General features: G+C 46.3%; 1 protein-coding gene across 1 annotated transcript in view; it reads left to right on the top strand.

Moving 5' to 3' along the window:
- Window positions 1-12091, top strand: part of RPRD2 (regulation of nuclear pre-mRNA domain containing 2) — an 81451-nt gene that overhangs the window by 50912 nt on the left and 18448 nt on the right. The window contains 4 exon segments of the mRNA XM_048510846.1: window positions 517-617; window positions 4644-4721; window positions 6562-6614; window positions 9252-9378. Of these exon segments, the coding sequence (XP_048366803.1) occupies window positions 517-617; window positions 4644-4721; window positions 6562-6614; window positions 9252-9378 (359 nt within the window).

The raw sequence follows: 12091 nt of genomic DNA, 5'->3' as shown, positions 1-12091 counted from the left end.
TAAACGGATTTGTTTATTCAGTTCCAGACATTCTTTGTCGAACCAAGGGGCACCCCTTGTGTTACCAAGAGACCTATGTTTAGCAGACTTCATAAGGTGGTCTGCAATATACTTAATCATCAATTCAAAATTGTCAATTGTCTCATAGGGAGAAGCTGCATTCAAGGTGGCACTTGAAAGAAAGCCTAATTGATATGATTTAATTAACTCATTGATGACAGAAGCCAGGTGTGATGACCAGTAGAATGTGGGTAAACTTTCCTTGATTGTATCAGTAGGAGCATCCGTCATCACATCCTTATGCCAAATAAAGGCTAAATGATGAAATAATGATGATGTTCTGATGAGCAGTGAGAGCGTCTCAGGCCTGTCACTGTGATCTGTAGTAAATTGCCCAGCTGCGTAGTAAGCCCGTGCTGGTTTTGGTCTCCAAGGGCGACGTCACACACCCACAGAGACAGGAGGGAATGATTCTTCAGGAAAATCGAAACCTCTCTTTCTGTATGTCATTCGCAGGGATGCTTCGGTTGCTAAATCTATAGAAAGGATCTTTAAAATCTGGGAAGACAGAAACGTATATCCAGAAGAAACAATCACGTTACTAAAAGAAGCTTTAAGTAAGTTGTCTTTTTTCCCCCTCTTAACATCACTGCATTTGTATTGATTTCACCTGTGTGTGTGTGAAAATCTGATAAGAAATTCTCAGGGTTTTTTTCCTTTTTACATGAAGCCCGTTAACTCTTCTCTGTCTCTATTCTGATTTTACTTGGGTGAGGAGCCAGTATTAAACTTGGCTGTTATCAGTGCTGTACTTGTAGCCGGGTTTACTATGATAGTTCCACCACCAGTGGCAGAAGCTCCACCCATGAACTGTGGTGATCCACAGATGGAGCTCCCCATCCTGTGGGAATCTAACTCCTTTTGAAAACTGCCTGTACCTGTAGTCATCGCTGCATCTATGGCAGTGGTGGCGAACCTTTGGCACTCCAGATGTTATGGACTACAATTCCCATCAGCCCCTGCCAGCATGGCCAATTGGCAGGGGCTGATGGGAATTGTAGTCCATAACATCTGGAGTGCCAAAGGTTCGCCACCACGGATCTATGGACAGTGCGTTCTGTGTTTTTTTTCCTTTAAATTTTAAAAGCAAAGTTTATTTCAATATAATTCAAAGATTTAACTTGTTAACATCAAACAGTAAGTAAGCAGAAATAACATGGTGCAGTCACATCTCTTTTACAGAGACGGGCGAAATAGATTTTCTGAAACCATTTAGGTGACTTAGCCATCCGTCAACAGCTACAGTAACTCAGTTTAGTTGTCTTCAGGTACTGTTTTAACGAAATTACTTCGGTGAAAGTTTTAGTTATTTGTTTCAGTCAAATATTAATAGTATAATCATTAACTGCATCACTCAATAATAGATTTAACTACATCAGTGATGGCGAACCTTTTCAAGACCGAGTGCCCAAATTGCAACCCAAAACCCACTTATTTATTGCAGAGTGCCAACATGGCAATTTAACATGAATACTGAAGTTTTAGTTTAGAAAAAAAAGGTTGGCTCAGAGGCGTGCGTTACTCGGGAGTAAGCTTGGTGGTGGTTGGTGGCTTTGCGTTGAAGCAACCGCGCAACTCTTCCAACAGGTGAATCACGACCCTAGGAGGGTTTACTCAGAAGCAGGCCCCATTGCCAGCAGCCAAGCTTACTCCCTGGTAAAGGATCGTGCTTTAGTTCTTCGCATGAAAATCAGTGGGGTTTAACAGTTCTTAACAGGGTTACCTACACTGCTTCCCCAAAACTTGGTCTTAGGTTTAATGCTAATAATCGAGCCCAGCGGCCCAGGCCAGCCTAGGTGTGGGGGTGGGGGTGGGGGCGACTCTGTTGGTGCGTGCCCACAGAGAGGACTCTGAGTGCCACTTCTGGCACCCGTGCCACAGGTTCGCCACCACTGAACTACATCCATCTATTCTAAATTTATTCCGGAAAAAAAAACTTCAGGGAGTCCGGGAATCTTCTTTGTTCTGTGATTTGTTAAGAGATCTAGGTCAGAGATGTCCAACTCCAGCGCTTCAGATGTTCATGGACTGCAGTTCCCATTAGCCCCTGCTGGCATGGCCAATTGGCCATGCCAGCAGGGGCTGATGGGAATTGCAGTCCATGAACATCTGAAGTGCCGAAGGAAACAGACCAGTGTTTAACCTATAAGATGGCCCACCCGCCTACCCTGTGACTGAAGTTTCCTCAGACGTGTTGAGTGAGGTGCCTTGGCAGAAGCCTTTTGTAAGGCCAACTAAGCAATGTCCACCCGATCAGCCGCATCCCTGTGCCTGTTAACCTCCTTGAGGAACTCCCAAAGGCTGGGCTGGTGCGGCAGGATTTCTCTTTGCAGGCCTCCTACGCATGACAAATCCCTCTTAAGCCACGGCTTCTGCTCATTTCCCCAGAACAGGTGTTCAGCTAACCGGCTTGCAATTCCATTGGGAGTGGCTCTCCTGTTACGTTCCTCTTCCGCTGCCTGTGTTGCATTAGCGGCTTCCAAGCAGCAGGTAGAGAGCAGGTGCCCGCAGGTGCAGCTGTGAAACGAAGTTGAATGCCAGGGGAGCCGAACCTTGGAAGTAGAGTAGATTTAGTCAGTCGCTTGCTCACAGGTTTAATGAACCGCTGTGATCACTTTTCTTCAGTAGGCTACCTATGCTGCCAAATAAAGGTGGCATTGTAGGGGTCTCCGTCACGGTGCCCCCAAATGGTTCCTAGAATGTGGGCAGGCAGGGTCCAGGTGGGGCTTTTGCCCAGCGAGGCTTCTGAGCGACCGTTCAGGTTTGTTTGTTTGTTTGTTTGTTTATTAATTATATTTATATACCACCCTCCCCCGGAGGGCTCAGGGCGGTGAACAACAAACATAAATAGAGCATGATAAAATCAAAGACTAAAATTAGTTAAATATTAATTAATTTGGCTCTATATAAGATAAACCCCACCCCATTAAAACGCAGCACACTAAATCAGCATAACAGATGGCACCTACAATCAAGTCCCCTAAAAGAGAGAGAGGGAAGGGGGCGCTGATCGGCTGTGCTGATATTTTTTTACGTTGCAACAGCCACAGTTGCTGACATGGATCTTCGTTGCGTTACTGTGTGTGTGGAAGAAAATATATATTTTTTAAATGGTATGTTCGTTTTAAAAGGGATTCTGTTAAATGGATCTTCTTTCTGCAATACATTACCGCAAGAGCTAAGCGGAACTTCACTCCCTGACACTTTGCAGTTGGCTCTGCCTCCTATGCCAGCCAGTCTATAGCTGTGCTTGCTGCCCTGTGTTGGAATTCCAGAGGCATCTGCAGGCTTGAAGAGGTTGGGGACTCTAGTTTGTGTCGATGCCGACTTTGTTCTGTCTGCTGTCTTAAGTTGCAAAAAAATGGCTGAATCCCAGCATAAGGAGCCGCTTAGCTCTGGGTTTTTTTTTTTTTAATTTCTTCAATCACAGTGTACAATAAACAAAGAAGAAATACAAAAAAAGATACAATTTCAGGTTATGTCTACATAATTGAAGGCATATAAAATATTAAAGAAAATTATATAAAAACAAAGAAAGAAAGAAAATAAAAATAAAGAAGAATAGTGTATTAAAGTGGACTTCCAGCTAGTAAAACATATGATACACAATCTAATATCAAAGATACGTTAGTACATCTCAAGTTTCTGATTATATTTCATTTTAAGTTATAATTACATTCTACCCTATTAGCTATCTCAGCCATTGATTAATCAGTTATATTTAGTACTTAATCCAGTGCTGTATCAGAGAAAATGTCCTCTTGATTATCTTACTTATAAGCTAGCCATTCTGATCTAAAAAGAAGAGAAAAAGAAAGGATACAGTAAAAAAAAACTGTATATGTTCAGATTTTATATTTTCTATAGTGCTATACAAGTTTTATTTAATTACTTAATAGAGATCATAAGTCATATTTCATACCTTTATATTCTAACTGAAAATATTCAATTAAGGGTTTCCAATTCCTCCCAAATATCTCTAAATTCTGTTGTTTCATAATTGTCGATAATTTATCAATATTAAAAAAACTTAACATTTTGGATAACCAATCTTTCCCATTTGGTATATCTGGTGCTTTCCATAATTTAGCATATACCATTCTGGCCGCAGTTATCATATATAACAAAAAATTTTCATGTTCTTTCTGTACATTTATTGGTAAAATATTTAATAAAAAACAACGTGGAAGGAGATCTACTTTATACCCCAAGATATCATTTATTAGACCAGATATCTCTATCCAATATTTCTTAGCCAGTCTACAATTCCACCAAAGATGTAAAAAAGTACCAGTGGATTAGCTCTGTTCACTGAGAGCACTTCCTTGGTTCTCATGGGGAAAATCTGGAGAGAGTCAGGAAGGCGGAGGGGTGGTCCAAGACGCCTTGAGTTCAAAGTCTGAGCCTGTTTTTGGATTGGGAAATTTCTGCTGCCTGCTTGCTGGTCATTGGGCAGACCTCCGTGCCCATTTTTGCGAGCCTTGTTTTTGCCACCAGGAGAGGGGAAGGGATCCGTTCAGGGAAATGCCGTAATTTCAAAGCGCAAAAAAACAAACAAAAACAAAAATGAACATGTTTTCCAGGTTCCACTTTCAAAGCTCAGAAGCAGCCGAAAGAATCTCAGAGCAAACAGCCAACTAAGTCATGGAAGAAGTCTCAAAGTAAGGAAATCCCGCCAGAACTTGGTATAATGTTTGAAAGAGCAGTCAGAGTACTTGGGACACTCACCCTCGGGACCCCTTCCTTGAGAGCGTAGAAGCGCTCGGAGCCTTACCGTGTGTCGAGAGGGGGCCCCAGCTTGAAACGGTGGCCACGTGCTTAAGGAAACTGCGATTGGCAGAACGTACGCAGGGAGAAGAGGTGCTCGGGAGCTGCTTGGCGTGCCTAGGATGTGCCGAGCCTGCAGCTAAGGGAGCCGCCTCTTCCAGCAGCTGAGAAGAGCAACCGAAGAGCACAAGCTTAAGTCCACGGGGCGAAGAGCACAGATAGGGAACCAAACGCCCCCCCCCCCCCCCCCTGAGCTTATCAGGGATTGTGTTTGCCACGTTGCAGTTCAACAGCAGAGCAGTGCTCGACTTAGTGAAGAAACAGCAGTGAATAGGATAGCGCGTTGGGCAAGAAAGGCTCCCGTTAACCCCGAGTGCATGCTGACAGCCTCCGGCTAGGGTGGCATTTGGGAGCGGATTTCGCATCGCTGCGTGGCACCCATTTGTAGTTTGAGAAAAGCGGCGCCCTGATTTCCAGCGCCACCGTAACAAATGCATTAGTGGTCTTCATCTTGTTTAATAACTGTCTGTACAGGCTTTCCATTGTTCCGTGGAAGCAGCGGGTTAGGCTAGGGAAGACGCATTGGCTGTCTGGAGGGGGGACGAAGCAGGCCCCCCCCCCCCCCCCCGGGGCTGTGCTGTGCGTGTCTTCCTGCAGTGAAGGGAGGTTGCGCCCCGGAGGCAGTTAGTCCTGTCAAAGCAGCCTTTCCCCACTTCTGTTCTGCAAGGAATGAGTTAATCATTAAGAGTATTCTGAGGCACGAGGGAGGCTGCCTGCTGTATCTCTGCATGATTTCCTGACCTTGCTTGCTTCTGGTCACCCTCTAGTCTGGGGCAGATCTCTGCATGAATCTACCATAGCAGCAGTCAGTTGGAGTCAGAATCAGCCCAAAGCACTTTTCCACTGCGTGAGGCAGAATCGGATCATGTAGTCACTGACACTGCAGCAGAATTACTTCCTTCCAGAGGCATTGCATCTCTGTATGAGTCTCTGCTCCGAGCTTGTGTCCATATAATCAGGAGATGAGTTCAGAACATTGAATGACACAGAAAAATCAGGATAGAATCCTCTCTGGGTGGGGTGGGTCCTCCTCTTTTACAGCCCAGGTCAACACAACTTGGAAGAAAGACATCAATGTAAGAGCCCACCTTGATTGCTGAGACTCAGGGAGGATTACAGAATTATATTTCTCCGTGTAAAAAACCCTGCACAAATAATTTTCAGAAGCATTACGCCTCAAGGGGCAGAGGCTCTATCCCAGTCTGCTCGTGTCTGCGATAGTTTTCAGCCCAGAGAGAAATTGGTTCAAAGGGGAGCATTTTAAAAATGCGATAAGTCTGAAATCCCTTAGTCCGCTGTACAGCCAACTGCTTCATCCTACTGAACGTGCAGAACAGATTACTGTCTGTCGGTGAGCCTTCTCTAGTGTAAGAGTGAAGCATGCCTCGCATTCATTCAGGGAAAAAAAGTGTTTCTTGGATCTTTAGGCGGTTGGTGGGAAACATTTCAGCAGAAGTTGAAGTGATGCTATGTTGGTGATGGGCAGGTAGACCGGATGTGTACCAGTTGTTTGTGTGTTTTGGGGAGGGGGTGGGAAGAGTCATTGCTGAACTTCAGGGGGTGAACCCTGCTGGTACAGAGGGGTGGAGGCGAAGGGAGACGTCGGGCACGGCCGTGTGCTTGGGATTTGCAGTCTTAAAAGGCACCTCTCCGTTTTTCCCCTCTTTTCTGCAGCCTCTTCGAATCCCAAAGCTGTTCTGAAGTCCAAGATCGTCGCGGAATTCCGAGTGAGTTTTTAAAAGCCTAGCCATTTATTTTTAAAACAAGAACGCGCATCTGTTAAAAGCTGAAGTCCAGTCAGAGTTTGCCCGTGCATAATCTCTGTCTTTGAATTGACTGTTGCAAAACGCAGACCACTTTTCCACAGGTTTATTAGCTTGGGTTGTAAACCATTGTAGGGATGAGCTGCTGACCCAGCAGCACCGTAAGTAGAGCGCTGGAACACCAGCGCTCCTACGATCTTCTGGTCGCACCGCTCCCCCACTCCTCACCCCCCGATGAGTCACGGGTCATGAACTACCTGGCTCACGACCACCGGGTGTCCCAGACAAAGGGACAATGGTCTTGCCCCCAGGTGAGGATTAGGCCCAGACGCTGATGCTCCTCTCCGCACGTAGCAGCCAGGTGAGATCATGCATCACATGATGATCTCTCAGTCTCCCGCTCTCCCGGATTTCCCCCGTTCCGCCCTTCTACACGCCCCCGCTAGAATCATAATAAAAGGTGCCAGGAACCAGCACGCGGGAGAGTCGCTAGGAACACGGACATCCGCGCTCCCGCTGCTGGCGCTCTCCACCAGATGTCATCACCGCGTCTCGTCTCGTTCTTGCGCTGACCTCGCGGCACGACTACAACCATATTTTTGGATCTCGGGTAAAAAACCGCCGCTGTTTTCCCCACTTTCTGACCCCAGTCCATCATTAGATGCGGCATTGCCTGCTTCCTGTTATTTATTTGCTTTATGCCCAGAGGTGGGATCCAGCAGGTTCTCACCAGTTCCCGAGAGTGGGTTACTTATTATTTGTGTGTGCCGAGAGGAGGTTACTAATTGGGTCTGCTTTTCCGTTAGAAATCCCATTAGGTCCCAAAATCATAAAGTCCTGTTGTTTCCTCTGTGGCTGGTTAGCGAAGGCAGAAAACGGGATAATTCTCCCTGTTGGACTGTTTTAAAAACATGTTTTAGAAATATGGTAAAGTTCCTTGTTTAAGGAAAGTATCCTTCTTTTGATTTCTAGAAACAAAATTAAGTATTTGAAAGTATTAAGTATTTGACAGGCAGTCAATTAGAGAAGTAGTTGTTTCTGTTGGCAGTAGACGATAGGACTTGCTATAATGAATTTAAATTATGGACAGAAAGATACCAGCTGGAAATTAGGAACTTTTTTTACAGTAAGAGTTTTTTACAGTAACAGAGAAATTATTAATGCCCTGCCCCCGGAATGCCCGACCACGCCCCCATTGTGCCCCGCCCAGCCCCATTGGCGCTACGCCACTGTTTGAATCTCACCACCATGGGAACCTGTTACTAAAATTTTTGGATCCCACCTCTGTTTATACCCCATTTCCACCATCCTTTGCCTTTTCATTTTAACCCTGCCTGTGCTGGATTCAACCCTTGTGCTTGACTTCAGGATGGGAAAAGGAGGCTCCCAGCTCATCTCTTCCATATCCACCTGGGGGAGTGAAAAGCCCCTCTCTCTGCCAAAGCACTAAAGCAAAGTGTCAACTCTGGCTCCCCAGATGTTCATGGACTACGATTCCCATCAGCCCCTGCCAGCAGAGTCCCGGAGTCCCTGGGGAAACTTGTCAATGCTGTTACAAAGTTTCCCAAAAGACTCCAGGATATTCCGGGAGAATTGGATAGGACCTTTTGTCTTGAATAATTGTTATATTCGCTAATTTCCTCTCTATTGTAACAAGGTGTATTCTTATATATTCTTATATAATTAGAGACATTCTAAGGAGATATTTTGTAAGAGGGGCACGAGCTGTTTGCGAGTTTGTTGGTACGAATTGTGGTATATGAATGAATGGACAACTGGTTCTAACATTTATTTTTTCACACTATTACAAATTTTTGCACTTTGTAATATCGAGGTTGGCTAAGTGGGATGTAATGTTGTTTTTAGCCTGCTGTGTTTAATGTTATTATGTATTGTTGTTGCGGGCTTCTGTACGCCGCCCAGAGCCCTTCGGGGATGGGCAGTTTAAAATCAGACAGACAGACAGACAGACAGACAGAAAGAAAGAAAGAAAGAAAGAAAGAAAGAAAGAAAGAAAGAAAGAAAGAAAGAAAGAAAGAAAGAAAGAAAGAAAGAAAGAAAGAAAATTTAGTTCTATTCATGCCCTGATTTCACCTAGAGAGGCTTCCTTGGAAGCATACGCCGTGGTTGCCGTTTCAGGATGCTCTGCTAAGTTCTCCTTGCAAGGTTCTGCATGAGACACAAAACGTGGCCATTGCTGCCCACGTTCTGTCTGTGGCTCATGGAACTTGTTCACGGTGTTCCACGGACCAAGCTGGGAGGGAGGGTGTAGACGGGAGGGGGCCAGCCCACCCCTTCCATCTGCACCCCCTCTCCCAGCCCGAACAGATGTACTGCCAGTGGAATCAAGACATGACCTCCTGATTGGGGCAGGCTTTCAAAGGAGAATAGTCTGAGTGGTACAGCTGCCATCGAGCCCTGCAGTGTTGGCACACATTTCCCTTTGCTGTTTTTCCTCTCGCCGTACACAAGTAGGGGCCTCTCCTCACCCCCAGTGCCGGGAGTGTTACCCAGCCTTCCCCTTTTAACAGCTTGCTCCTGTCCTTTTCCTGCCTCCTTGTTTCGGAGAGTGCTGAAGTCACCTGTCTTTCTCTCGCCCAGCCGCAGTCCCTGGTCGACGAGCTGCTCCTGTACAAGCGTTCGGAAGACCAGATCGAGCTGAAGGAGAAGCAGCTGGCCACCATGCGGGTGGACGTCTGCAGCACCGAGACGCTGAAGTGCTTGAAAGGTAGGCCTCTCTGAACACACCCTAGCGGCTGTTAAAATAGGGTAGGCGCTTCAGCTTAGAAGGTTGCAATTCTCACAGAGGTCCCATTGCCTGGAAGGCTGAGTCAGGTCCCTGGGTGAGCACATGGTCCAAAGATGGCTGCTCTCACCAGAGCCCAGGGAACATAAGAACATAAGAAGGAACCTGCTGGATCAGACCAGAATCCATCTAGTCCAGCACTTTGCTACTCACAGTGGCCCACCAGGTGCCTTTGGGAGCTCACAGGCAGGGTGTGAAAGCAAGGGCCTTCTGCTGCTCCTGAGCACCTGGTCTGTTAAGGCATTTGCAATCTCAGATCAAGGAGGATCAAGATTGGTAGCCATAGATGGACTTCTCCATAAATCTGCCCAAGCCCTTTTTAAAGCGATCCAGGTGAGTGGCCATCACCCCCTCCTGTGGCAGCATATTCCAAACACCAGTCACACGTTGCGTGAAGAATCGTTTCCTTTTCTTAGTCCTAATTCTTCCCCCAGCATTTTCAATGGATGCCCCCTGGTTCCAGTATTGTGAGAAAGAGAGAAAAATTTCTCTCTGTCAACATTTTCTACCCCATGCATAATTTTATAGACTTCAATCATATCCCCCCTCAGACGTCTCCTCTCCGAACTAAAGAGTCCCAAGAGTTCTGCTCCCTTCAGTGGCCCAGCAGAAAGAGACCTCGCCTCTCTGTTCCCAGCAGTTTTTTCAGTTCCCAGGCTCCACCCCTCTCTCAGAGGCCCCTTCTGCACACACAAAATAATGCGTTTTCAAACCACTTTCACAACTGTTTGCAAGTGGATTTTGCCACTCCGCACAGCTTCAAAGAGCACTGAAAGCAGTTTGAAAGTTCATTATTCTGCATGTGCGGAATGAGCCAGAGTCTGGGTTAAGATATCTTTTCCCCCTAGGTCAGATAGCTCTTCCTGATGCCCTTCTGGCATTTTTAAGTCCTCCAAATCTATGGTATCTGCCTGGAGAGGGGAAGAAGGGTGGGAGAGGAGCCATTTCTTCACACAACACAACCAGGGAAGAAGATCTCATCAGATCTCAGAACCTTAAGCAGGGTTAGTCCTGGTTTCTGCTTGGATGGGAGGTCACCAAGAAAGTCCCGTATTGCTACACAGAAACAGGCAATGGCAAACCACCTCTGAACTTCACTTGCCTGGAAAAACAGGGTCGGCTGCAGCTTTCCTCCACCACCAGCAGTGAAATAAGAGTCCTAGGTTCCTATTGAGCCCTGAGGGTGGTCCATTGTTCTGAATCTGTGAATTAGCTAAAGTTCAGCAGCTTCATGTTGAAATCCCCCTTTGAAGCTTCTCTGTTTGAGGACTTCTACTGTTAGCAGAGCTCTTGCTGATGTCTAAGATACCACTGGACTTCAGTCTTGCTCTTCTAGTCCGGACCAACACAGCTGCCTGCCTGAAACTATGTTCTTTTAAAACAGGGGTCTTCAAACTGTGGCCCTCCAGCTGTTTATGGACTACAATTCCCACCAGCCCCTTCCAGCATGGCCAAGTGGTAGGGCTCATGGGAATTGTAGTCTATGAACATCTGGAGGGCCATAGTTTGAAGACCCCTGTTTTAAAAAGTCATAGAATCATAGGGTTGGAAGAGACCCCCAAGAGCCATCCAGTCCAACCCCCTGCAATGCAAGAACACACAACCAAAGCACTCCTGACAGATGGCCATCCAGCCTCTTTTTAAAAACCTCCAAAGAGGGAGACTCCATCACACTCCAAGGTCGTGCATCCCACTGTCGAACGGCCCTAACTGTCAGGACATTTTTCCTGATGTTTAGGTGGAATCTCTTTTCCCTCACCTTGAACCCATGACTCCTGGCCCTAGTCTTTGGAGCCACAGAAATCAAGCTTGCTCCCTCACCAACACAACATCCCTTCAAATATCTAAACATGGCTATCATGTCACCCCTTAAGTAGTTTGAAGACTTCCTGAAGCCCTTTTCAGGTATCCTCCCAGCACTCTGGCAATTGCTGAAAATCGCTTCCCTGCACTCAGAGCAGTCACAGCCTTACAGGTGGCACGTCTGGATTCCTCTGCCACGTGTGTCAACTGTGTCTTCTGGGAAACGCCTGTGCCAGGGCTGCTTTTGCAACGGGCCCTTCCACGCCATTTGAAGTATTGCTTGGCATTGTTACTGGCTTCTCAGCAACTTCTCAACAAGAGCCAGCCTGGTGTAGTGGTTAAGATGGATTCTAATTTGGAGAACTGGGTTTGATTCCCCACTCCTCCACCTGAATAGCAGAGGCTTCTCTGGTGAACATATGTGTTTCCATACTCCTACATTCCTGCTGGGTGACCTTGGGCTAGTCACAGTTCTCTCAGGACTCTCTCAGCCCCACCTACCTCATCAGGTGTCTGTTGTGGGGGTGGGGGAAGGAGCTTGTAGGCCACCTTGAGTCTTCTTATAGGACAGAAAGGTGGGATCTGCGGAATATAAATCCAAACTCCTCCTCCTCCTCCTCCTCCTCCTCCTCCTCCTCCTCCTCCTCCTCCTCCTCCTCCTCCTCCTCCTCTTCTTCTTCTTCTTCTTCTTCTTCTTCTTCTTCTTCTTCTTCTTCTTCTTCTTCTTCTTCTTCTTCTTCCATTTACATATAGTTATGTCCAATAATAATTTCAGCTATAGTTACTTACGTCCAATAATTATTATTTTTGCATCTACAAAAGGCTGCCTTCC

Source organism: Sphaerodactylus townsendi, linkage group LG01 (genome assembly GCF_021028975.2).
Source record: "Sphaerodactylus townsendi isolate TG3544 linkage group LG01, MPM_Stown_v2.3, whole genome shotgun sequence".
Lineage (NCBI taxonomy): Eukaryota > Metazoa > Chordata > Lepidosauria > Squamata > Sphaerodactylidae > Sphaerodactylus > Sphaerodactylus townsendi.
This window is presented reverse-complemented; position numbering and strand designations above follow the sequence as displayed.